Source organism: Ranitomeya variabilis, chromosome 4 (genome assembly GCF_051348905.1).
Source record: "Ranitomeya variabilis isolate aRanVar5 chromosome 4, aRanVar5.hap1, whole genome shotgun sequence".
Classification (NCBI taxonomy): Eukaryota; Metazoa; Chordata; class Amphibia; order Anura; family Dendrobatidae; genus Ranitomeya; species Ranitomeya variabilis.
Window position 1 is genome coordinate 27,433,234 of NC_135235.1, and position 24,907 is coordinate 27,458,140.

At 44.5% G+C, this 24,907-nt stretch overlaps 1 protein-coding gene across 2 annotated transcripts; it reads right to left on the reverse strand.

Moving 5' to 3' along the window:
• Positions 1–4,668: 4,668 nt before the first annotated feature.
• On the reverse strand, positions 4,669–6,267 carry LOC143768348 (uncharacterized). 2 transcript variants are annotated; one of them, XM_077257032.1, is made up of 4 exons: positions 5,909–6,267; positions 5,758–5,818; positions 5,594–5,677; positions 4,669–5,392 (listed from the first exon to the last, which is right to left on the reverse strand). In XM_077257032.1, the coding sequence occupies exons 2-4, from the start codon at positions 5,815–5,817 to the stop codon at positions 5,177–5,179; spliced, it is 360 nt and encodes a 119-aa protein (XP_077113147.1). In that variant the 5' UTR covers position 5,818; positions 5,909–6,267; the 3' UTR covers positions 4,669–5,176. The 2 variants fall into 2 exon arrangements, with proteins under 2 accessions (XP_077113147.1, XP_077113146.1); XM_077257031.1 differs by having other exon boundaries at positions 5,758–6,267.
• Positions 6,268–24,907: the final 18,640 nt, after the last annotated feature.

A 24,907-nucleotide genomic window follows, 5' to 3' on the forward strand; every position in this document is an offset into this window, starting at 1 on the left:
CAGCTGAAATCTTCAGATTTTGCTCCTGTGTCCTGTGAGAAGATGGATCTTCACATGGATAGCTATTACTTTAAACTGGATCTGAGCATCAAGATTTTTCTGGCATGTGCGTTTGCTTGGGAGCAACACCGAAACCGGGAAAGACAGAGAAGGACAAGGCGTAGGCGGTTTTGGCAACACCCCATTGTAGAACTGCGGGAGAGCCGTGGTACATATCACACCCTGTATGGCGAGCTCAATGAGAACCCAGAAAAATTCCCAGAATATACCAGGATGTCACAAGACTCTTTCCGGGATTTGCTTGATCGTGTCCAAGGAGCCATCCGGAGACAGGACACACAGCTCCGTAGAGCCATTCCACCAGCGGAACGTCTCCTGGTTACCTTAAGGTACGTAATAATTCTAAACAAAAGCTAACCAAAATTTTTTGCAGGTCTGATGTTTTTTTGCCTATTTTGTAAATTATTTATTCTTACTACAGATTTCTTGCAACTGGAGAGAGCTTGTCATCCCTTCATTTCCAGTACCGCCTTGGGATTTCCACGCTGTCCGGAATTGTTTTTGAAACCTGCCGGGCTTTATGGACCATTCTCCGTGAGGAATTTATACCCATACCCACGGAGGACATGTGGAAAGAAATTGCTGACAAATTTTGGACTGATTGTGATTTTCCCAACTGTTTGGGTGCGGTGGATGGGAAGCACATCCGGATTACCAAACCAGCCAGAACGGGATCACAGTTCTTCAACTACAAAAAATATTTTTCTGTAGTTCTTATGGCAATAGCCGATGCGGACTGTCGCTTCATTGCTGTGGACATTGGTGCTTTTGGCCGTGGCAACGATTCACAGACTTTTAAAACCTCTGATATGGGCCGACGTGTTTATGGCAAAAATTTTAATTTCCCACAGCCACGACCACTCCCCTACACTCAAGGCCCACCGCTGCCATTTGTAATGGTTGGGGATGAGGCCTTTCAGATGAGTGAAAATCTCCTGAAGCCCTATTCAAGTCGGGACTTGAACCGCACAAAACGGATCTACAACTACAGACTAACCAGGGCACGCAGAACAGTAGAGTGTGCCTTTGGGATTATGGTGTCCAAATGGCGCATTCTAGCAACTGCAATAAATCTAAAAATGGAGACAGTGGATGAGGTAGTTAAAGCCTGTGTGGTTCTCCACAATTTCATTCTGGCTAAGGAGCGACCCACCATAGAACTTGATGAACCTGTTGCCAACCCTTTGCCTGATTACCGTCATCATCCGCTGCGGTCAACAGTTGAAGTAGGCCACATGCGGGACCAATTTGCAGCGTTTTTTGATTCTGACATTGGACGTGTGCCATGGCAGGACAATATGGTGTAAAATGTACTGCTGGTTTCGGGTCTGCAAATTTATGTTTGGAATGTTAATGTTTTTTCAAATAAAATAATTGTGTTTTACTTTCTTCACCATGTCTCCTATCTATTTCCTTAACAAACCACTTTGGGTTTTTGGGCTTAGGTTGTTGACGTGAGTCCTGTCTTGGTTCACCATTAGCTTTTTGCCGCAGACTGTATAGACGATGTCCGTTATTGTCGCAGTATTTGTCCAGTACTTAACATCAGTATTTGTAAGCCTAAACCAGGAGCGGTAGTTAAATGCTTTTAGTGGTGCATATCTGTTTAATGTACTTTTCCTCACATAGTTCCACTCCAGGTTTTGGCTTACAAATAGTGCTGTAAAATACAGAGCGAATACTGACAGTGTGATGGCAGCCTACACCAGAGATCTATAGTCATCAAGTCACGTGTCTGAACTAATGAATTCATGATGCGATTTGCTCTTGAATTCATTTTTCCTGACACTTGTCCGGGTGAGTATAGATATGCCATGTACATTGTTCCTTCACTTTGTGTGAAATATATGTATATGTACCAATAAGATAAAATGGAGGTAATACAATGCATTTCTAAAATCAGCAGGTCAGGGGTCATAAATAATGTTTCGGATAAGAAAGGACCTGTTGAGTATAGTTGTGCTGTGTATTACCACCATTTTGTCTTCTGTGTGCGACCAAAAGTCACGGAGTAAACAGAAAGAACTGTTTTTGGAGAAAATACAAGTGTTATTTTTGGGGGCAACCTCATATCTCTCAACCAAACACACCAAGCTTCAGTGTTCTGCTAAGTAGGTACTGGAGGTTGGAGGTGGCCCCCAAAAATGTGTTTGACGCATAATTTGTTATTGGCGCAGGCTGTGTGGTGACGGTGGTGAAATACACAATTAACCAAACCTTATTGGGGCAAAAAACACAGGTTTATTAAACACACACAAACCAAAAAATTAACTGCGCCTGCTTGGGGTTGAGTGCCGATATTGTGGGGTGTTGAGTAGTGAGGTCTGGCTTATTACTGTAGCCGACATAGGGGTGGCAGGAGAAGGCGCTATGAAACTACTGGGGTCAGGATATTCAGGGATAGGGCTAGACACATGAGAGGGTTGAGACACACTGGAAGGGTGAGACAAACCAGACATTACAGACACATTGGGAGGTGAGGGGGGAGGGATAGCTATGGTTTTTTGTTTTTTTTTGCCTTTCCCCTTTCTTGTTTTGCGCGGGCACGTTGTCATGGTGGCAGGGAACGCCAGGGCAGGGTCCGTCAACGGCAGTCTGGTGGTGGTGGTGCCAGGAAACGCCAGGGCAGGGTCCGTCAACGGCAGTCTGGTGGTGGTGGTGCCAGGAAACGCCAGGGCAGGGTCCGGCAATGGCAGTCTGGTAGTGGTGCTGCCAGAGAACGCCAGGGCAGTGTCCGGCAATGGCAGTCTGGTAGTGGTGGTGCCAGAGAACGCCAGGGCAGGGTCCGGCAACGGCAGTCTGGTAGTGGTGGTGCCAGAGAACGCCAGGGCAGTGTCCGGCAATGGCAGTCTGGTAGTGGTGGTGCCAGAGAACGCCAGGGCAGGGTCCAGCAACGGCAGTCTGGTAGTGGTGGTGCCAGAGAACGCCAGGGCAGGGTCCGGCGGCGGCAGTCTGGTAGTGGTGGTGCCAGGAAACACCAGGGCAGGGTCCGGCGGCGGCAGTCTGGTAGTGGTGGTGCCAGGAAACACCAGGGCAGGGTCCGGCGGCGGCAGCATGCTGGTGGCAGTGGAGGAGGCCCAAGCAGGAGCAGCAGTTGTCATGGTGGTGGCGGTGGGCTGACCCACTGCACTGGGCATGGTGGTGGTGCTATAATACGGTCCGGAAGTGTTTGGAATGGAGGTGGCCGTGCAGTGGTATGCAGCAGATGTCGGCATTGATGTAAAGCGTGACAGTGTGGGCACTGTTGGAAATGCCCCCACTGTCTGCTGAAAATACCGACTCTGCTGCATAGCCTGCACGTAAGCAGCATTGCAGGCCTGCATAATAGTAATCTGGAGCTCAGGACTAAGGTGTTCCGACATGCCCTGTTCTATCTGATTAAAAAAATGATGTGCTGGCCTCTGGAGGTCGGCTTTCACTTGGGCAAGGGCTGTGGTTACCTCCTGGATACATGTGCTCATATGACGAATGGCAGTATCCAGTCGGTCACCCATCGCCTTGAGTCCCTCATGGAAGACCGAGCTCAAGTGCAAAAACTCGGGCATGAGTGACCTGTCCGCGGCCCTCTGCCGCTGCCGGGAGGAGCCCATAAAAAATTGGCTAGAGGCAGAGGACTGGGGAAGGGGAACATCTGATGGACCAGCTTCCTGGTCTCCAGGTTGTGTGGCAGGCCCACTTGCTGCAGCGCTGGAGGATGGCTGGGACGGGTCCGTGGCTGACTGATGAAGGACCGCTCCAGAACCTGGGCCAACAGTGGAGCTCCAAGTGCTGCGGAAAAAAAAAAAAAATATTACAAAACATTTACAAAAAGATAACTGAACAGTTAGATACACATTCAGATAGGGAAAGGTCACACTACTATTTGTAGTGAATTTTACATCAGAATTTTCAAGCCAGGAGTTCAACAGTAGGAATAAAAGTTTCATAAAACAACATGCTATACTTCTGCATGCATCGACCAGTCCTTGGGGATTACAAAAACTGATGTAAACTATGAAGAGACGATGGAGGCAATACAAGCCATATCTCTATACAAGGTATTGGTAAGCCAAAACCTGGAGAGGAACTATGTGAGGGAAAGTATTCAAAGAACACGTACCCCACTGCTGCATCTATCAATCAATCAAGGTTTCGGATTACAAATACTGATGGGAAATACGAATTGACGACAGAGGACATACAAGCCACCTGTATACTCACCAGGACAAGTGTCAGGAAAAATGAATTGATGAGCCATTGGCATCCTGAATTCATTATTTCTGACACCTAACTTGCTGAGTATAGATCTGTTGTGCAGGCTGCCATCACACTCTCAGTATTTGATCAGTATTTCAAATCAGTATTGGTATGCCAAAACCTGGAGAGGAACTATGTGAGGGAAAGTATTCAAAGAACACGTACCCCACTGCTGCATCTATCAATCAATCAAGGTTTCGGATTACAAATACTGATGGGAAATACGAATTGACGACAGAGGACATACAAGCCACCTGTATACTCACCAGGACAAGTGTCAGGAAAAATGAATTGATGAGCCATTGGCATCCTGAATTCATTATTTCTGACACCTAACTTGCTGAGTATAGATCTGTTGTGCAGGCTGCCATCACACTCTCAGTATTTGATCAGTATTTCAAATCAGTATTGGTATGCCAAAACCTGGAGAGGAACTATGTGAGGGAAAGTATTCAAAGAACACGTACCCCACTGCTGCATCTATCAATCAATCAAGGTTTCGGATTACAAATACTGATGGGAAATAATGACCAACAACAAATTGCATTATACACCATTTTTTTTTCTTTTTTAACCAATATACTTACGTTCTTCGTGCAAGGACTGGTCTCAAAAACGCAAGGATGCGGTGGTACTTGTATTTGCGTATCCTTGCTGCAGAACCACTTGGAAGCCGGCTCTCTTGGCGCAGGTCCTTGTTGAAGCGGTCCTTCATCGATCTCCAACGTGTTTTCACTTTTGACACTGTTGGCAAAACAAAACATAATAGTTAGGACAATGGTCTTTTGACCATGGTCACACAACTGTATGTGCTGTGAAAAAGTAATGACTTTCTGACATCATACACAGTTGTGTGAGCATGGCCAAGGTATTGACTACATCACACTGCATTGCGATACTTACCAAATGCAGAACGGACCCGAGCCGGGGCATTGGCCCAGCCATCCCACAACGCTGCGGCCACCTCATTCCAAAGCCTCCGGATCGTCACATTGTTGGCGTGCAGTGGATCCCTGGTGTCCCACAATGCGACTCGCTCGTGAACCAGGGAGATGAGGTGTTCATTCTCAATTAGGTCCTCATCCTCCTCTGGAACCTAACAACAAAAAGGACATTAATATTGGAGGCATTCACATACGGAAGACAGAAAACAGAATCAGAGGAATGGCATGAATATTGAAATAAAAAAAAACACTGGTGCTGAAGCCAAAGGGAAAGAAAGAGAGAAGTAGAAAGAAATGAAGATTCCAGAATTATAAAGTGAGGATACAATACACATTCAGCCAGCTATACTTACACGATGCCGCCGTGTTGCCCGGCCGTGACTACGCTGCTCCTGCCCAGTCTCCTGCTCAGTGTCTTCCGCTGTAGAAGAAGTGGTCTGAAAAAGGGAAAATATACATTGTCATATGTGTAGATGTGACAGTGAATACTTACCAATCTGAGGAGGTGAATACTCACTTCGCTGACATGTTCCCCTTGTGCAGGCCCAGGCGTTTCCTCATCAGAAGCAGAAGACATTCTGATGTGTGCAGAAAGAAAGGAATGACAGAAATTAGGGCACATAGACACAGATTATAGAAAAGAAATGCTTTGGATAGGATATACTCACATAGTTCTGAGGCTTGTTTGCTGATCCAAGGGGCTGTGGGGCGTCTCGTCTGCAAGGCAGTCTGCTGACTAGTGACCTGCAAATGTCCACTTCCTCCCTTTATCACCTTGTATGTGGGGGGTGGCTTATCAGTGTCTAGACATGTTTTTCTCAATTGAGACGCATGCGTCGGCAAACGCAAGCAAACGCATGTACTGGAAAACGCATGCGTTTACATAGACTACAATGCGTTTTTTGGGCGCAAACCTTGCGCAATCAGCCGCATGCGTTTCCAGGCGGCAAATTGACGCCTCTAAAAATTACTACATGTTGCATTTCCGCGCCAAGACGCAGACGGCTAGACGACGCATGCGTCGTCAAACGCGGCAAAACGCGAACATAGAAAAACGCATGCGTCCATAATGTTAAAGATAGGAATAAATTCAAATCATAAAGAAAACAGTATATAAAGTAAGGGAATAATCTAGACTGTGCGAACATGTAAACCCTTTAAAATGTTTTTTATTATTTAATTAAATATTAAAACAGCAAAAAATCCCAGTGAAAAAAGAAAAACAGGATCAAAAAGAAGAAATGCACCTAACCTACTGCTGTCCCTATACTTCGCTGCTCTCCCTACCTGGCAGTGGAGGTTGGCACCCTGATAGAACGATTTTGGCGCCCCCACTCAACGGCGGCTGTCCACTGCTACCCCTGTTGACTTTCTTGATGGCTACAGGTGGGAAAACAATGAGCTATGGAAAGAGATGAAATAAAGTACAAAGAACAGCAAATGATAATAAAGTGTGCATAAAAAAATCCCCAATAGTTGTCCAATTTTGAAAAAAATTTCTTTTACAAGACAATAATAAAAATGGGGAATATAATTGCGTCAATCCACATACATGGTTCAAGAAAGAAGTGTAATTATTAACACCAGAATTCAAACGGTCTCTAATGGCCACAAAGAAGACTCCGCTTCATAGAGCAATTAGTGCCCCCTCTTTGTATCAAAGCATATAATTAAGGGCCACAACAAGACCAACATAAAATCATTGATATAAGTCTGGTGATATATGCAATACTATTATGGGTAGCTTAGCCAGGGTTGATGGCCCCAGAATTTATGATACTTAGCTTCCCAACAGTGATTCAAGTCGCCTCGACGCGTTTCCCCGAACTACGGTTCATCAGGAGGCAATTCAAGACAGGAACCATAACGCCAAGAATACAGGTGCCATAATGCAAGGCAGACCAGTCTGCCTTGCATTATGGCACCTGCATTCTTGGCGTTATGGTTCCTGTCTTGAATTGCCTCCTGATGAACCGTAGTTCGGGGAAACGCGTCGAGGCGACTTGAATCACTGTTGGGAAGCTAAGTATCATAAATTCTGGGGCCATCAACCCTGGCTAAGCTACCCATAATAGTATTGCATATATCACCAGACTTATATCAATGATTTTATGTTGGTCTTGTTGTGGCCCTTAATTATATGCTTTGATACAAAGAGGGGGCACTAATTGCTCTATGAAGCGGAGTCTTCTTTGTGGCCATTAGAGACCGTTTGAATTCTGGTGTTAATAATTATACTTCTTTCTTGAACCATGTATGTGGATTGACGCAATTATATTCCCCATTTTTATTATTGTCTTGTAAAAGAAATTTTTTTCAAAATTGGACAACTATTGGGGATTTTTTTATGCACACTTTATTATCATTTGCTGTTCTTTGTACTTTATTTCATCTCTTTCCATAGCTCATTGTTTTCCCACCTGTAGCCATCAAGAAAGTCAACAGGGGTAGCAGTGGACAGCCGCCGTTGAGTGGGGGCGCCAAAATCGTTCTATCAGGGTGCCAACCTCCACTGCCAGGTAGGGAGAGCAGCGAAGTATAGGGACAGCAGTAGGTTAGGTGCATTTCTTCTTTTTGATCCTGTTTTTCTTTTTTCACTGGGATTTTTTGCTGTTTTAATATTTAATTAAATAATAAAAAACATTTTAAAGGGTTTACATGTTCGCACATTAAAGATAGGAATACACAACGCATGCAGATATTTGCGGAAGAAACGCTGCAGACACAACCGCAAATGTGAAAGCGGCCTAATTGAGCCCCTGAAGACCTGGGTCTAAGCCGAAAATAAAGTAAACATGCATTTTTAACTGAAGAAAATTCCTGCCGTTTACCAGAAAAACATTCAGGCAAACCCACCTTAGGTTCTTCAGAGCGGATTCCAGGGCAATTACTCACGTGCTGTTGTAAGGTGGCAACTTCCAAAGTTAACCCTTGCATGCGTTGAGCAAGATCTTGAACGCTGTTCATATTGCAGAAATCCGGGAGGAATTTTTTTTTTATACTTTTTTCAGGCTGGGCAAACTGTTATGGAACTGCAACACAGAACTAGGGTAGAAGGGTGAAAACTGACCCTGCACTATGACTAGGCTGATACCCTACGATGGAGTGGGCAACCCATTCCTTGCGAATAGACCCACCGACGATCCTAGGTTAATCTCAAGCGAAGACCTATAGATAGGGGGAAGGGGGTCCCTAAAAGATCTAAGGACTGGGTACAAAAATGGGTCACCTCCTAATAGAAAACACAGAAAAGGCTGCAGAAACCAACTGAAAACAGAAACTAAGACTAGCAGAACCAGAGGTCCCAGTACTGCTCAAATTACACACACAGTAGACAAAGCAAAGCACCTAGCCAGAACTCAAGCAGATTAACACTGTTGTCCAGCAAGGAATGGGAGGCAGGTGCTGGTTAATAAAGAGTGATACAAACACCTGACCCAAGACAAACCCAGCACCAGGGAAAAAGACCAGCAGCCAGAACACCACAGGAAAATGGTGGATAGTCACAAAATAAACAGATTCTAACACAAAAGACAATACTGACATTACAGCAGGGGATCACAGAGGATTGCTTTTGTCAGGTAAAATATTTCACTGACTATTTTTAAACAATATTTTACCTCACAAAATGTATCCTCTGCGATCTCCTGCTGTAATGTCAGTATTGTGTTTGAGGGGAGAACACAGGAGAGGAAGAAGGGAGGGGAGAAGTGTTTGAGGGGAGAAGTCAGCACAGGAAGGAGAGAGACAGGGGGATAGTACATGGGGTAGACAGGTCAAAGAAGAGAGCACAGACGGGAGAAGTCAGCACATGGAGAAAGAGAGAGTGGATAGGTGGGTGAGCACACGGGGGAAGAGATTCTCAATGCTGCAAAGCCTGCCCACATCGCGACATTACCGCCCTCCCGATGCGTTAGCATCGGGCCTCCATCTAGTCAGTATATAACAGGCACAAACACACACATATCAGTATATAGCACACACCAGCCACGCACACGTACACAACGTACATACCACACACAACACACACACATACTGCATAATACAGCAAACTGCGGCTGGTTTTCTAGCTTTACAGTACCTTTATACATAGATATAGACATCTTACCTTTTCTTCCTGGTTCTTAATGACCAGTAAATCAGCTCCCATCATCTTACAATCATCCCGGCTCTGGTTCCATGTTCTGTTTGTTTCAATTGAATAGTAATAACAGTGATCTCCATGTGGCAGCCAATTATAAGGACATAGCTGACATCCTGAAAATTTTTGATTATAAATATTTTTTAATTATCTTTCTTAAATTTTTCTAAAAAAAGCTGTCAGACTGCTAAAATAATTAAGAGTTAAGAGATGCTACAAAAAAGATGGAAATATAAATAATAAAAAAGTTACCAAAAGGTTGAAAGACTAAATCTAATATATAAAGCTGAATGTGTGTATGTGTGTATGTCCGGGATTGGCATCTGCACCGTCGCAGCTACAGCCACAAAATTTTGCACAGTCACACGTCTGGACCCAGAGAGTGTCATAGGCTATGTTGTGAGGCGAAATTTTAACCCCGCGCGTTCCAATTCACCAAACAATTTTGCCCCTATCTACATAATGGGGAAAAAAGTGAAAGGAAAAGTCTTGGAGGTGAATTGAAAGCTGCCAGATGTGAACAAGGGGGACTTAAAGAATGAGAGTGATGGCGCCAAAGAGTATATACTGTACAGTTGCTAATGTGGGGCCCCGACATGGGATAATCGCCACACACGGGGATATGAACACAAACACAAAATGCGCCACACACTACCATGTGCTTGAACACATATCACCCTCAGCACACATTTCACCACACATACACCAACCTCGCCACATAAAAGTCGAAACACAAAAGTCACCGCTCAAAACTCGCCACGCGCAAAATTCGCCACATGCAAAACTCGCTACACGTGCAAAACTAGGCTCACGCAAAACCCACCACACATGCAAAACTCACCTCATGGAAAACTCGCCACAGGCAAAACGTGCACACGCTGAAAATTTGCCACATGCACAAACGTTTCAACACATGCAAAAGTTGCCTCACACAAAACTTGCAGATACTCAAAACGTACCACAAATGTACCATATAGGAAATACGGCAGCTGTCAGTCACAGGACCTGTCTATTATGTGTATGTGTGAGCTATTATATACTGCCAGGGGGGAGGGTTCCTTTTGGCTGGGGATTTATCAGGCTGCCAATTTAGCTTACAAATACTGAGGTAAAAATACTGACCAAATAACGTGTGAACGAGGTCTAATACAGGAGGAGATGACACACAGATATATACTATATACAGGAGGAGATGACACACAGGTATATACTATATACAGGAGGAGATGACACACAGGTACATACTATATCCAGGAGGAGATGACACACAGATATATACTATATACAGGAGGAGATGACACACAGATATATACTATATACAGGGTAGATGACATACAGGTATATACTATATAGAGGAGCAGATGACACACAGGTATATACTACATACAGGAGAAGATGACACAGGTATATACTATATACAGGAGGAGATGACATACAGGTATAAACTATATACAGAAGAGATGACACAAGTATATACTATACACAGGAGGAGATGACACATAGGTAAATACAATATACAGGGGAGATGACATACTGGTATATACCATATACAGGAGATGACATACAGGTGTATACAGTACTATATATAAGGGAGATGACAAACATGTATATACTGAGGGGAAAATGAGAGGTGTGAGGTGAAAATGAGAGGTGTGAGGTGAAAATGAGAGGAGTGAGGGAAAATAGTGGAGTGATCGGAAAATGACCGATGTGAGGTCAAAATGACAAGTGTTAGGGGGAATGAGAGGAGTCAGGGGGAAAATGAGAGGTGTGAGGGAGAAAATGAGAGATGTGATGGGGAAAATGAAAGATGTGAGGGGGAAAATGAGAGGCGTGATGGGAAAATGAGAGAAGTGAGGTGCTAAATGAGTGGCCTGAAGGGAAAATAAGAGAAGTGAGGTGTTATAACTAACCGCAGATATTTACTATGCCCAGGCAATGCCGGGCTCTTCAGCTAGTTTAAAAATAAGAAAGGTATTTGTGGATGGCACTTTTTATCCATCCAGGCAATATACCTTCAGAGTTGACACATGTATACTATCGGACTTTTCCTATTTTTTGAAGATTTTGCAGCTGTACAACTCGGCTTAATCTGAAGTATAGCATAATAATTCAAATGTAAATGCACTCCTTTATTCACACGCCTCATATCTCACTATGAATAGCAAGATCTTTTGAGTATCATGGGGGAGTTGTGGATATCTGATGTTGGCAACCCTGGCCTGTGCTGACTCCAGAGGTACATAATAGGTCCACTTTACAATTTATCATTAGTTATATTTAGATTATAATATGTTTTATGGGGTCTCTTTATCAATTAAAAAGTGGCCTTCTCCTGCTGGCAGATCCTGTTTAACCTCATCCCGACTCATACAAGTGTCATAACTTTTTTATTTTTCAGTCGGCAAAGCTGTATGAGTTCTTGTAATTTGTGAGATAAGTTGTAAATGTGAAAGACAAAATTAACTTTACCATTTAATGTACTGAAAAATAAGGAAACAAATTCCAAATGAGATGAAATAGTGAAAAAATTGTAATTCTGCCACTGTCTTTTTGTGTTTCACTTTTTTACGGAGTTCATTTTGCTGTAAATTTAACAGTTAACACAAGAGAACTACCGAAAACCGGGAGGAGCACAGTAGCGGACCAAGAATAAGAATATGTTATAATACTCCCTTTAGTCCATTTACGGTATGTTGGATCTTTAAAAAATAAACATTTAGTAAAAGGTAGAAGGATTGGTGTTCTCAGTTTCCAAGGAACACTCATCATAAAACTGTCCCTGGTTTTTGTTTTTTTACTTGGACCAGCACTCCTCCCATATTGCACAGGTGCTTTAATCAGCACAAGACAACAAGGGGGCTCTGCCTATTTTTGCTCTCAGTTCACAGTCTTATCTGGTTGGCTAAAGAGAAACCAGATGAGTTAGCGTCTGTCACGGGTTAACCACGATAGAGAGGGGCCAGAAGATCGCGCTGTCTGATAACTCCCACTCCTGCTCTGACTAGAAGCGCTTTATCTTCATATTAAGCGGTGCAGGTTTCTTATAGCAGTGCAGAGGTTAATCTGCTTAGTTGAGAGCTCCTGGAAGCTTACCTGCATTAAGGCTCTCAGCTGTTCACTGTTGGCCACTCCCCTCTCCTATATATACTGGACTCTGGCAAGCAGGCATTGCCACAACTAGCTTCATTGCTGCATGATTCAGAAGTTGGTGGAGTGTTGTTGTTTGAGAAGGTGTTTGGTGAATTTTTCTAAGACTGTTTAGTTTTTTAGTTTTGGTTGTGTGCAAATCCTCTCCTTCTACTTTGTTTTTTTCTCATCCTCCAGTGTTTTTCTCAGTTGTTTGTGAGTGCATATTTGTATGATTGGTATTTTCCTTTATCCCTGTTCGTATTACCTTGTTAGTCTGGTTGGTGTATTGCCATACGCTACTACTTCCCTCTTCCCTGTGTGGGGGGAGGTAATAGACTGAGGGCGGATTTAGGAGTTCAGCAAGGTACGTGACCCTGGCGTCTTCACCATTAGAAGTAATCCAAGGAACAGGATAGCAAGGGTGCCCCTAGCGTTAGGGACAGTCTTGACAGCGATGCTGGAAGATCATATCATCTAACTCATCTTTAATAAACTCGACCAGTCCTTTTCACAAGGTAGCCGCTAACACTTCATTATTTCACTTGAATTCAGTAGCTAAGGTAAGAAATTGGATGGTATTAGAGGTACTCCAATGTAATCAAAGCAGAGATAGCAGGAAGCTTCATAAGAGAGAAGAGCAGGTTCATAAAAGAGTTTCTTGAAGGGTGGCAGAAAATGTTTCATACTAAATCAACATATGAGCTAATAAAATAATTTATCTTTGATTGCAGCAGTACCATCTTACTATGTCAAAATCCTAAGATGCTAGAGATACTACTGACTGCAACATCTTAGGGGTGAAAAGAAAGATGCCAGAATGCGTACATCACTGAATTGACTCATAATGAGTTCACGGGACTGGAGACAATGCAGAGACACTTGCTCCTTTGATAAAACAGGCTAAGGAATGTGTTACCTCACTCGGAAAAGCAGCTGAAAATCCCTCTCATGTTATCAGTATATGCATTTATGCACTTATGCTTCCTCCTATGACCAAAAGCTCTAGTGACACGCGTATTTCTATGCAGCCTTCACACTCGCAGAGAGCCGCCGGCCAATCTGAGCATTCCAGAGCAACAAGTTACATGACAAGGGAGATACAGGAAAGATATACAGTACACACCTTCTCATTTAAAGATTTTTCTGCATTTTCATGAATATGAAAATTGTAAATTCACACTGAAGGCATCAAAACTATGAATTAACACATGTGGAATTATATACTTAACAAAAAAGTGTGAAACAACTGAAAATATGTCTTATATTCTAGGTTCTTCAAAGTGGTCACCTTTTGCTTTGATGACTGCATTGCACACTCTTGGCATTCTCTTGATGAGCTTCAAGAGGTAGTCATCGGAAATTGTTTTCACTTCACAGGTGTGCCCTGCCAGGTTTAATGAGTGGGATTTCTTGCCATATAAATGGGTTTGGGACCATTAGTTGTGTTGAGCAGAAGTCTGGTGGATACACAGCTGACAGTCCTACTGAATAGACTGTTAGAATTAGCATTATGGCAAGAAAAAACAGCTAAGTAAAGAAAAATGAGTGGCCATCATTACTTTAAGAAATGAAGGTCAGTCAGTCAAAAAAATTGGGAACATTTTGAAAGTGTCCCCAAGTGCAGTTGCAAAAACCATCAAGCGCTACAAAGAAACTGGCTCACATGAGGACCGCCCCAGGAAAGGAAGACCAAGAGTCACCTCTGCTTCTGAGGATAAGTTTATCCGAGTCACCAGCCTCAGAAACCGCAGGTTACCAGCAGCTCAGATTAGAGACCAGGTCAATGCAACACAGAGTTCTAGCAGCAGACACATCTCTACAACAACTGTTAAGAGGAGACTTTGTGCAGCAGGCCTTCATGGTAAAATAGCTGCTAGGAAACCACTGCTAAGGACAGGCAACAAGCAGAAGAGAGACTTGTTTGGGCTATAGAACACAAGGAATGGACATTAGACCAGGGGAAATCTGTGCTTTTGTCTGATGAGTCAAATTTGAGATCTTTGGTTCAAACCACCGTGTCTTTGTGCGACGCAGAAAAGGTGAACAGATGGATTCCACATGCCTGGTTCCCACCGTGAAGCATGGAGGAGGTGTGATGGTGTGGGAGTGCTTTGCTGGTGACACTGTTGGGGATTTATTCAAAATTGAAGGCATACTGAACCAGCATGGCTACCACAGCATCTTTCAGCGGCATGCTACTCCAACCGGCTTGCGTTAGGTTGGACCATCATTTATTTTTCAAAAGGACAATGACCCCAAGCACACCTCCAGGCTGTGCAAGGGCTATTTGACCAAGAAGGAGAGTGATGGCCTGGCCTGCACAGTCACCAGACCTGAACCCAATCGAGATGGTTTGGGGTGAGCTGAACAGCAGAGTGAAGGCAAAAGGGTCAACAAGTGCTAAGCATCCCTGGGAACTCCTTCAAGATTGTTGGAAGACCATTCCCGGTGACTACCTCTTGAAGCTCATCAAGAGAATGCCAAGAGTGTGCAAAGCCGTCATCAAAGCAAAAGGTGGCTACTTTGAAGAACCTAGAATATAAGACATATTTTCAGTTGTTTCACACTTTTTTGTTAAGTATATAATTCCACATGTGTTAATTCATAGTTTTGATGCCTTCAGTGTGAATGTACAATTTTCATAGTCATGGAAATACAGAAAAATCTTTAAATGAGAAGGTGTGTCCAAACTTTTGGTCTGTACTGTATATCTTGGTAATTTACCATCTATTTGTTACCATCTTTTCAGTTAGCCACTAAAAGGTATCAACCACTGAGGACTCTCAATTCTAAATATTTTTCATGACAAGGGAGAGAATTTTGTTCACAGAATTCGTAATAGGTAACAAGGAAACAATCCATCTTGACAATATAAATATATATATATATAAATGAAGTAAATGCAGAAGGAATTGGGGATGGAATCCTCATGTACTCCAGTTAATACTGACAGAATTTCGCCGTACTAGTAAAAGACATATTGGCCATGGATAAGGCACAACCTGACAAAGCATTGTCATGGCCCAAAATGTATTTTATTTAACTTTTATTCCATCATGGTTAAAATAAGGTATGTTTTACGGGAACATCTCCGCATTGTTTTACTTTTTTATATGTTTGGATGTAAAAGATGTTTGGAATGTTCCCAGATTAGAAGAAAGCCTGTTATTTTTAAACATAGGACAGCTAACAGCTAAAGGACTCACTGTAAAATTCCATGGCAAAAAGTGTGCTATTCTGGATAAAAGCTTATCATAGCCTATCAACCTAATACAATAATGGAACAGATGAGACTCTGAACAAATGGACAGAATGACTGTATCCCCATTTCTCATAAACGTCTGGGTCACAAGCATCTAAAAATCATTAAGAAACTACAAAAGTTTAATTTAAAGTGTAACTTCTCGATCTGGATGTTTGCCCCAGTGAAAATAAGAACACTTATACTCACCTCCCGTGTCGGCACCGTTCCAGCACTGTCATTACTCGCGTTCCTGGAGCTCACGTGCAGTCTGAGCTCTCCACCCAGTCATCATTGGCTTTGCTGTCCCCACCTTCGGATGTATTAGTAATCAAGAGGAAGTGAGCGGCCAGCTTCATTGCGTACATGCCCAAAGGTGAGGACAGTGACACCAGCGTTGATTGGAAGTAGGGCTCACGTGTCAAAACAGTCACACGTGAGCCCCGGGAACGCGAGTGCCGACACCGCTGGAACAGCGCCAGCAAAGGAGGTGAGTATGTGTTTTTATTTTCTTGGGGCAAGGGGTTGTCCTAGTAATGGACAACCTCTTTAACAATGCATATAAAAGATACTGTGATAACATCACTGGATATGAGAATAGAAGGGAAAATAAAAGTGATTAAACTATTTATAAATCAATCGCTGAAGTCAGTTCAAACGCAAACACCACAAGTGAAAAGATACAACCAAAGTCAGATACAGAACCAAGGACTTCAACAAGAGGAAACAAAGGTAAACCACATGTACACTTCTCATACAAACTAAGCACGCTCAACATATTTCAGCTCTGAGAAGCCAATATTATGGATGTGGGTTTTTGAGTTTCGCAGGTTTATATTGACACCTTGTGGCCTTTATTGTTAGATCAAGGGCAGCTTATTCTCTTTTCAGTTTTTTTTCAGATCCTGCTAAGCTTGTTTCCTTCTACATTGGATATACATAAATAACCATGGGTGTACACCCAGTAAATACAGTATAGTGAGAAAAGGAGGCGTGAATTGGATGGCCAAGAAAGTAAAACTTGCTGACATCTTTCTTCCCCTCTCTATGAGTTACATTTATTACACTGATGATAAAATGAAATCTTTCGGCTTTCTGTGTAAATCATGGCCATGCCAGGATTGCTGTAACAGCTGCTCTTTGTGGTGGTTTTTACTTTCCTTACTAACATGAGTTAACCCTCCTGCCCATTAATTGATATAACTTATTGTATTAACTTATATAACTTTTTATTCGTCCTTTTACCTGCAGGGCTGCTGTTGGAATTCACACAGAACTGTTTCATTCTGTCACACCACAAGATCTTGTCACAGTTGGAAAGTTCCCTAAGATAAACTAGAGGAGACAGAACCATATTAAGACTCCAAAATTAAAAGAAAAAAAATCACTAGGCCGCTTACTTGTATTCAACGTTTGTCGAGACATTCTGCAGTCATTGTAATGTGTGTGTGGGGAGCATCATTCTGTGAGGGCATTGTACTGTGTGGGGGACATTGTGGGGGTATCATAGTGTGTAAGAGAGGCACTGTTGAGGCATCTTACTACATGGAACACTGTGGGGGCATTATACTGTGAGGCACTGTGAGAGGTATCAATGTGTGGGACACTATGGGGGCATTATACTGTGTGAGGCACTACGAGGGGCATCATAATGTGTGGGATATTCAATGTGAAGGCTGTGTGGGGGATGAACACAGAGGAGGCATTATACTGTGTGGGAAGGTCCCTGTGGGGGCATCATAATGTGCGGCAGGTGCACTGTTGGAGTTGTGGAGGCATCATAATGTCAGGACTAAGCAGGTGTCATTTCTTCCAGAACACTGTCACTAAGCTTTTGCCATACTGCTTCTTCAAGGAAACAAAATTCTTTGAGGTATTGTTTATCCATTATCCTTGACAGGAAATGAGGCAATGTTGGCCAGAAAAATATGTTGTGACTATTAGTCTACAAATCTTGTTCTCTTATCTAAAGCTGGATTTTTTTTTTTTTAAATACTGCTTATTTTGGCTTGCATTGAATACCATTACTACAAATAGGCAGCCACTAGAGATGAGCGAATATATTCTATATTCGAGAGGAATTCTTCTAATTCTGGAGTTCTACTTCTCCCTGAGTATTTCAAAAATCCCCACTCGCCAAAATGTGGATTATTTGTAATTTGCTTCTACAGGAATTCAGCAAAATGGTGACTACTTGCCACAAACGTACTAATCATCAAAGGGCCATCAAAAGGAAATGAAAAAATATATATTTCTACTCCCCTCACTACTCACCTCTCTGGCCTCTCCTCTCCTCACCGCCACCCGTCTGATCCTCATCTCATAACTTTGTGATCTTTCGTGCGTCTAAAGTCGTGACATCATGATGAAGTCATGATTTTACGCACACTTGTGCCAAACCATCCTGAACATCATTAGAGTCAAAGGTCCCAGCCCAGTGTGAAAAAACCTAGTGAATCAGTGCTAGCAGCGATGATAAGGAGGTGCGATGAGGACCAGACGGGTGATGGTGAGGAGCAGTGGGGCCGGTGAGGTGAATATATTTTTTTTATTTTTTCTATCTTATGTTTATCATGCCCTGGGATCTGGGGAGCATAATAAGAGACATTCAATACATGGATCATAACATCTCTGCAAATTAAATTTCCAAGAAAAATTCGAGTGATAGGCAAATTTTTACTTTATCTGGTTCATCTCTAGTAACCATTTTTGTTAATCTATGAGCTGTACAATGTCATTTTAGATCTGCAGGTGATGCACTGTACATCCAGAAGACAGCTTTCTATAGACAGGAGGGGTAATAAGAATATGTAATGTTCACTGTCTGCAATTGGCTGCAGCCACATGTCATCGCTATCTTATCAAAGGAATACAAATGGAGGCTCCATAATGAAACACTGGACGAGATACTAGGCATTACACTTACTTTTATTATTTTAGAACAACAACAGATGGATAAAAAAATATCATAAACTGAGTTACCACTTTCTTAATGAGGTGTTATTGCACCAGGATTGGCAGAAAGTAACTGCTACCACCAACAAGCAGGGAAGCATGGAGGGAGTCTGGTACAATCATTCATATGCAGTTATAGGAGATATATACAGCATAGTACCATAATAGACTTTGCTGTTGTGTCCAGAGCATGCAACATACTTCTAGCTCTTGGCCCATTTATTTATTTTTTTATTTTCTTGGTTTGAAATATTGGAAAATCTCTTTAAATCCACTTTTTTTTTAAGCAGAATACGTTAAAAGTTAATCAACTTTCTGGGTGCATTAGTCCCCCATATGCTGAATGCTTTTAACCTTCTTAAGCTCTACTCTGTCTTTCTTATATAATGATAATATTTTTTGTCCTATAGCAGCATAATATTCCGCAGCACATTACATTTTAGAGGGGACTTGTACAGACAATAAAGACATTAGAGAATAACACATAACTTAACAGATACCAAAAGAAGTGAGGGCCCTGCTCCAAGCTTAAAATCTATGAAGAAATGGGAGGGCAAGAAAGGTAAATGGTAAAAAGCGCGTATTGTACGGTCCAGTCATCAATATGATAAATAGTGTGTACATATAATGCTACATGAACCGGTCACCAGCCAGTATGTGTATAGCACGGGTACAGAGGGGTATTAAATGCATGGACGGTGTGAACAGATGTTGCAAGGGTCCTGATTTTGAAGAAAATGTTGTAGACGCAAAACAGAGATAGCTATATAAGTGAGATGAGGCGGTAGGCCAGTCTAAAGAAGTGTGTTTGTAGGCCACACTTAAAACTATGGGTGTTGGGAATTAATTGAATTGTCCTAGATAATGCATTCCAGAGAATTGCTGCAGCTAGTGAGAAGTCTTGGAGATAGGAGTGGGACGTTTGGATTATTGAGGATGTTAGTTTTAGATTAGTTGCAGAATGGAGGGCACGGGTAGGGTGGTAGACAGAGATTGGGAGAGGTAGGGTGGTGCTTAAGCAAGGAGCTCTTTATGGGTGAGATTGATACGTTTATATTAAACTCTGTATCGGATAGGCAACCAGTGTAATGACTGGCACAGTGTAGAGGCATCGGTGTAGCGGTTGGTGATGAATATGATCCTGGCTGCTGCATTTAGGACGGATTGGAGAGGGGAGAGTTTAGTAAGAGGGAGGCCAATTAGTAGAGAGTTGAAAAAGTCCAAGCGAGAATGGATAGGAGAAACAGTGAGAGTTTTTGCCGAGTCAAAGGTAAAAAAGGTTGAATTCTAGAAATGTTTTTGAGGTGTAGGTGACATGAGTGCAGCGCCCCAGAGTCCTGGTCGTTGCAGTACTGTGGCTCCGCCGCTAAGGGGGGCTATGGTACGTCTGATGGCACTGAAGGAGTTCATCTGACCAGGTACCACAGACACCAATACATTTCACAGTCTGGCCTCCAGGGGGAGCTAAGGGTTCTATTTATTAGGCCACTCCTCACAGTCTGGTAAAACTGGGGGTTAGGCAGGAAGTTAGACAGAAAGCTGACTGGGTTGGAACCAGGCAACACCTTGTGGCAGAGGGTGTTGTAGGGGAAGATTCAGAGGGGTCCCTGTCAGGGGTGGGATCCTGACAGAGGCCTAGCGAACAGAGAGAACGTTACGGGACCGCGCCTGCACGATATAGCGGCGGTACCCCAAGAAAGGATAAGAAGCAAGATTTATTGTGCTGAGTGAGAAACGAGATCAATGCAACAAGGAGAATACCAGTAGGAGTCGTGCTGTAAGACGAGGCAACATCCTATTGAGGCGCATAACCGGTGGCCGGAACGCCGAGGAAGTATAGTGCTCTGTTGTGGATTCTGTTTGCGGGCTCCCTCTGGTGGTTACTGCTGGTACTGGGTGACTTTGGTGGGTTGCGGCCTTTGGTTTCCATCTGTCCATCAGAGGCTGGGTGTTTCCTATTTTACCTGGTCTCTCTGTCATTTCCCTTGCCGGCTATCAATGTGTTCAGATGTGCTCTGTTTGGTTCCTGCCTACCTGCTCCCAGATCTTTCAGGATAAGCTAAGTGCTGATTTTCAGTTGTTTGGTTTTTTGTCCAGCTTGCTTAGAATGTCTCTTTGTTAGCTGGTTGCTCTAGTGGACTGAGGTTCTCCCCATGTGCCATGAGTTGGCACATGGGTTCTTGTAATCTCAGGATGGTTTTTTTGATTAGGGTTTTTTGCTGACCGCTCAGTCCCCTTTTGTGTCATTCTGCTTTCTAGTTTTCAGCGGGCCTCTATTTGCTAAAGCTATATACATCATCTCTATGTATGTGCCTTCCTCTCATTTCACCGTCAATACATGTGGGGGGCAACTATATCTTTGGGGTTAATTCCTCTGGAGGCAAGTGAGGTCTTTGTTTTCTCTGCAGTACTAATTAGCTCTTAGGCTGGTGCGTGGCGTCTAGAACCAACGTAGGCACGCTCCCTGGCTATCTCTAGTTGCGTTTGTCAGGCGTAGGGCAGCGGTCAGCCCACGTTCCATCACCCTAGAGCTCGTCCGATATTTATTATACTTTGCTTATCCTGTGCTATCCCTAGCCATTGGGGATTCATGACAGTGCTCCAAGCCAAACTTCAAACCCACGGCAGGACAGTCAGTTACAGGCGGGCTGTCTCACCCAGACCCAGGAAGACACAGGGGGGTAACAACAGGAGAGGGGCGACGCAAGAGTCCCGGAAGAGCTCCGAGCCTCCCATCATACGGGCACGTCCTAACCGTAAGATCAGGGGGACATAGAGGGAGAACATCAGAATCGAGTTGTGAGGGAACACGAGAAACAGACACAACAGTTGTGGGGTACTATCCCGTAAGCACAGCAGGGGAGGACCACAACACAAGCGCAGGAAGGTAGGCACAGATTTCCACCTGCAAAGGGAACTCTGGAGGTCCCATCGGACCGGCCGGACTTGCGCAGCCCTGTTAACCGTATTCCGGATTGAGGACTCAGAAACCTTCAGTAAAGAGGTAAAGAGACTGCAACCTGGTGTCTTCGTTATTTACTGCACCGCACCTCCACCACCATCCACATCTATTATTGTACGCCCCTCAGCAGGGTCACGGACCGGGTCTAGCCACCGTTACAACCCAAGAGCAGAGACTCAGAGGCCCGGTACCGGGTACCCCTCGGCCCTGCGGCAGTGGGGGCGCTACAACTTGGCGTCACGAACAGGATCTACTTAAGCCTGAAGAATCAGGTCATGTGTGCCTTGGAACTGTGATTTATTATACTTGGACTGTGATTTATTGCAAAGACTGTGCCGCGCCACTTGCCGCCAAAATCCGCCATTACAGCGCTGAGGAGAGCGCAGGAGAAGAAGAGAGGCGTGGAGTGGGCGTAAACAAGCTGGAGAGCGCGAAAGACAATGGCCGCCCAGTCTAAATATTTCTGCACTGTGAAGACGTGTCCGTCAGCAGCCGAGATCCGCCTCCTAATCCTCAATGGAGGGCGGAGACAACGAAAACGAAACCGCCCACGAAGGAGAGAGCGGGAAAAGGATCAGGAAGTGACCCACGTGGAGGACGCCATGGCCAGCAGCTCGGAACCCGAACGCGGGGTGGAAGCAGAAGACTCCCCCAACTACCCGGACGAGCACCGCAGCCAATTCTCCACGGACAGCGCTGATTTCTTGCAGGCTGAGATGGGAGACTTGATCCACCAGCTCCTTCAGCTGAATGTGAAGGCCCAGGCTCCGCACCGGGTAGCGCCGGAAGAAAGCTCTCTGGCATCGGATCCTGTACCGCTACCGGAGTCGCTACTGAGACCCTCGCCGACACAGCCAGCGGAACCCGCCGCAGAAGAGGAGCCTGCATCGGCTGGTAAGTCCGCCGACCCCGTCCCGCTGGCAGAGGGCTTGTTGGTGGGCCCTGTTGCAGCACCCCCTCTCCCTGGGACCCATAGATGCCAGCGCCTGTTACCATGGGAGGAGACAACGGGAATGGAGCACCTCCTGAAGGCCCCGATTCTGCCAACCACCCTGCTGTGTGAAGCCCATGCAGGGCGCACAGTATGCCGTTGGGTGAACCCAGGATCCAACCTTATGGGGTTCCCCGGGGTGAAGACACAGGAAGGGGAGATGGTGCAGGCCCTGAGCTGGGAGGAATACCAGGCCCAGCTGGAACAGCAGTGGGAGGAGAAGGAAGAGGCGTACCAGGCCGGGCTGGAGGCCCACCATCAAAAAGACCTGGCGGTCAAGGACTGGGCCCGCAAGGACCCCGCCGCTCACCAGGCCCCGCGCAGGCAGGGCACCATCACCACCTTCAAGCTCCGCGGAGGCTGGGGCTTCATTAAAGAGCCGGGCCTGTATGCGGAGGTGTTTGTCAACCGGAGGGACGTGGAGCCGCATCTCAGAGAGGGCCACCCAGACCGGGATCTCTACCCGGGGGATGAAGTCTCGTACACTAGGCACTTTGGGGAAAAGGGGTGGTTTGCCCTGAATGTCCGCAAGAGGCAGAACCCTGTGATACCCCCGATTAAGGTGCCAGTGAAGCTGACCCCTGTAGCAAAAGTGCCCCCTTGTGGTCAGCCCATGGTCATTACCAGGACCACCGAGGTCACCCCCACGTGCACTATGGTCAAGACCACGACATGCAGCATTGTCACCTCCACCACCCTCGTGGCCCAGGAGGCACCTCTTCAGGTGGGTGGTGCCCGTGCTGCTCCAGAACTGAAGACAGTGGGTATGCAGACCCCCATATGGGACAACACGTCCCCTTATGCAGTACCAGGCGGTGCGCAATACCCTAGGGGGTTGCCTCCGCCAGTGCTACCTCCTGAGTGGTTCAAGTAACTATACTCATACACTACAGAATGCTTTATTGATTGTACATAGTTAATTGTTTTCACTGTTTTGCTGCTAAAACCCGTCCAGGGTTAACTCTTAAAGGGATCCCTTTGTTGACCCGGGATCCCTATTGCTTTTTGTTTGTTTTCTATATTTGCTCCGTTATCAAAGGACTGCCGAATCATGGACGGTGAATGATTCAAAAACTGATCTTGTAAATAGTTTGCACCTTCTTAAAGGTGCTCTCTACTGGTTTTATAAGCGAAAGGACTCTTTGCGAAGACACTGGTCGCAGAACCAGCATCGGAGTCCTTACTGCAAACAGACTTGCAGCTTGAGAAGTTGCACTACCTCGTAGAGACTTGGTCCCCTCTTAAAGGGGATGTTCATCAAAAGCACTTAAAGAATGATGATGTTTTGAAAGAAAGTACTGATAATGCTGATATGTAAAAGTTATATGTAGCTAACTGGTTGATTGTAAGAAATGTTTAATAATGTTAATAGAAGAATGAGGACAAGAAGTGAACCCGTAGGGGTTATTGGCGAGTCCTCTTAGGAGCCATATAGAGATGGCTCAGTGATCTTGAACTGAAAGAAAAATGATATGTTCTATACTGTGTATAGTAGTGGAAGGACAGTAGGCCTGGGCGGAAAGGGGCGGTCCTGTATAGAAAGGAGAGGCAGTAGGTCTGGAGCAGTTAGGACAGGCGGTCCTGCAGATGTAAAGAAGGAGAATGCATAAAAGTTAATTAGCCTTATATGTGATATAAGAAGGTCTTTAGTGGATTTAGCGAGTACGTCCTTAAAGGCAATGTTAAATTATTGTTCAAAGATTTTGCATTTAATAGAATACCCGGTTGGGTAAGAAAAGTTATTTAAAGTATTTAACTATGTTTGTAACGTTCAAGTGTCCTCACCTCCCATAAAGGGAAGCTCTGTTAAAAGTTTACTTGTACTTGCATTTTCAAAATTGTATGTCTTTTTGCTGACATGTATTGTTGTTTTCTTCCCAGTCCAGGAGTACTGGATTTAACCAGGGGGGAGTGCAGCGCCCCAGAGTCCTGGTCGTTGCAGTACTGTGGCTCCGCCGCTAATGGGGGCTATGGTACGTCTGATGGCACTGAAGGAGTTCATCTGACCAGGTATCACAGACACCAATACATTTCACAGTCTGGCCTCCAGGGGGAGCTAAGGGTTCTATTTATTAGGCCACTCCTCACAGTCTGGTAAAACTGGGGGTTAGGCAGGAAGTTAGACAGAAAGCTAACTGGGTTGGAACCAGGCAACACCTTGTGGCAGAGGGTGTTGTAGGGGAAGATTCAGAGGGGTCCCTGTCAGGGGTGGGATCCTGACAGAGGCCTAGCGAACAGAGAGAAC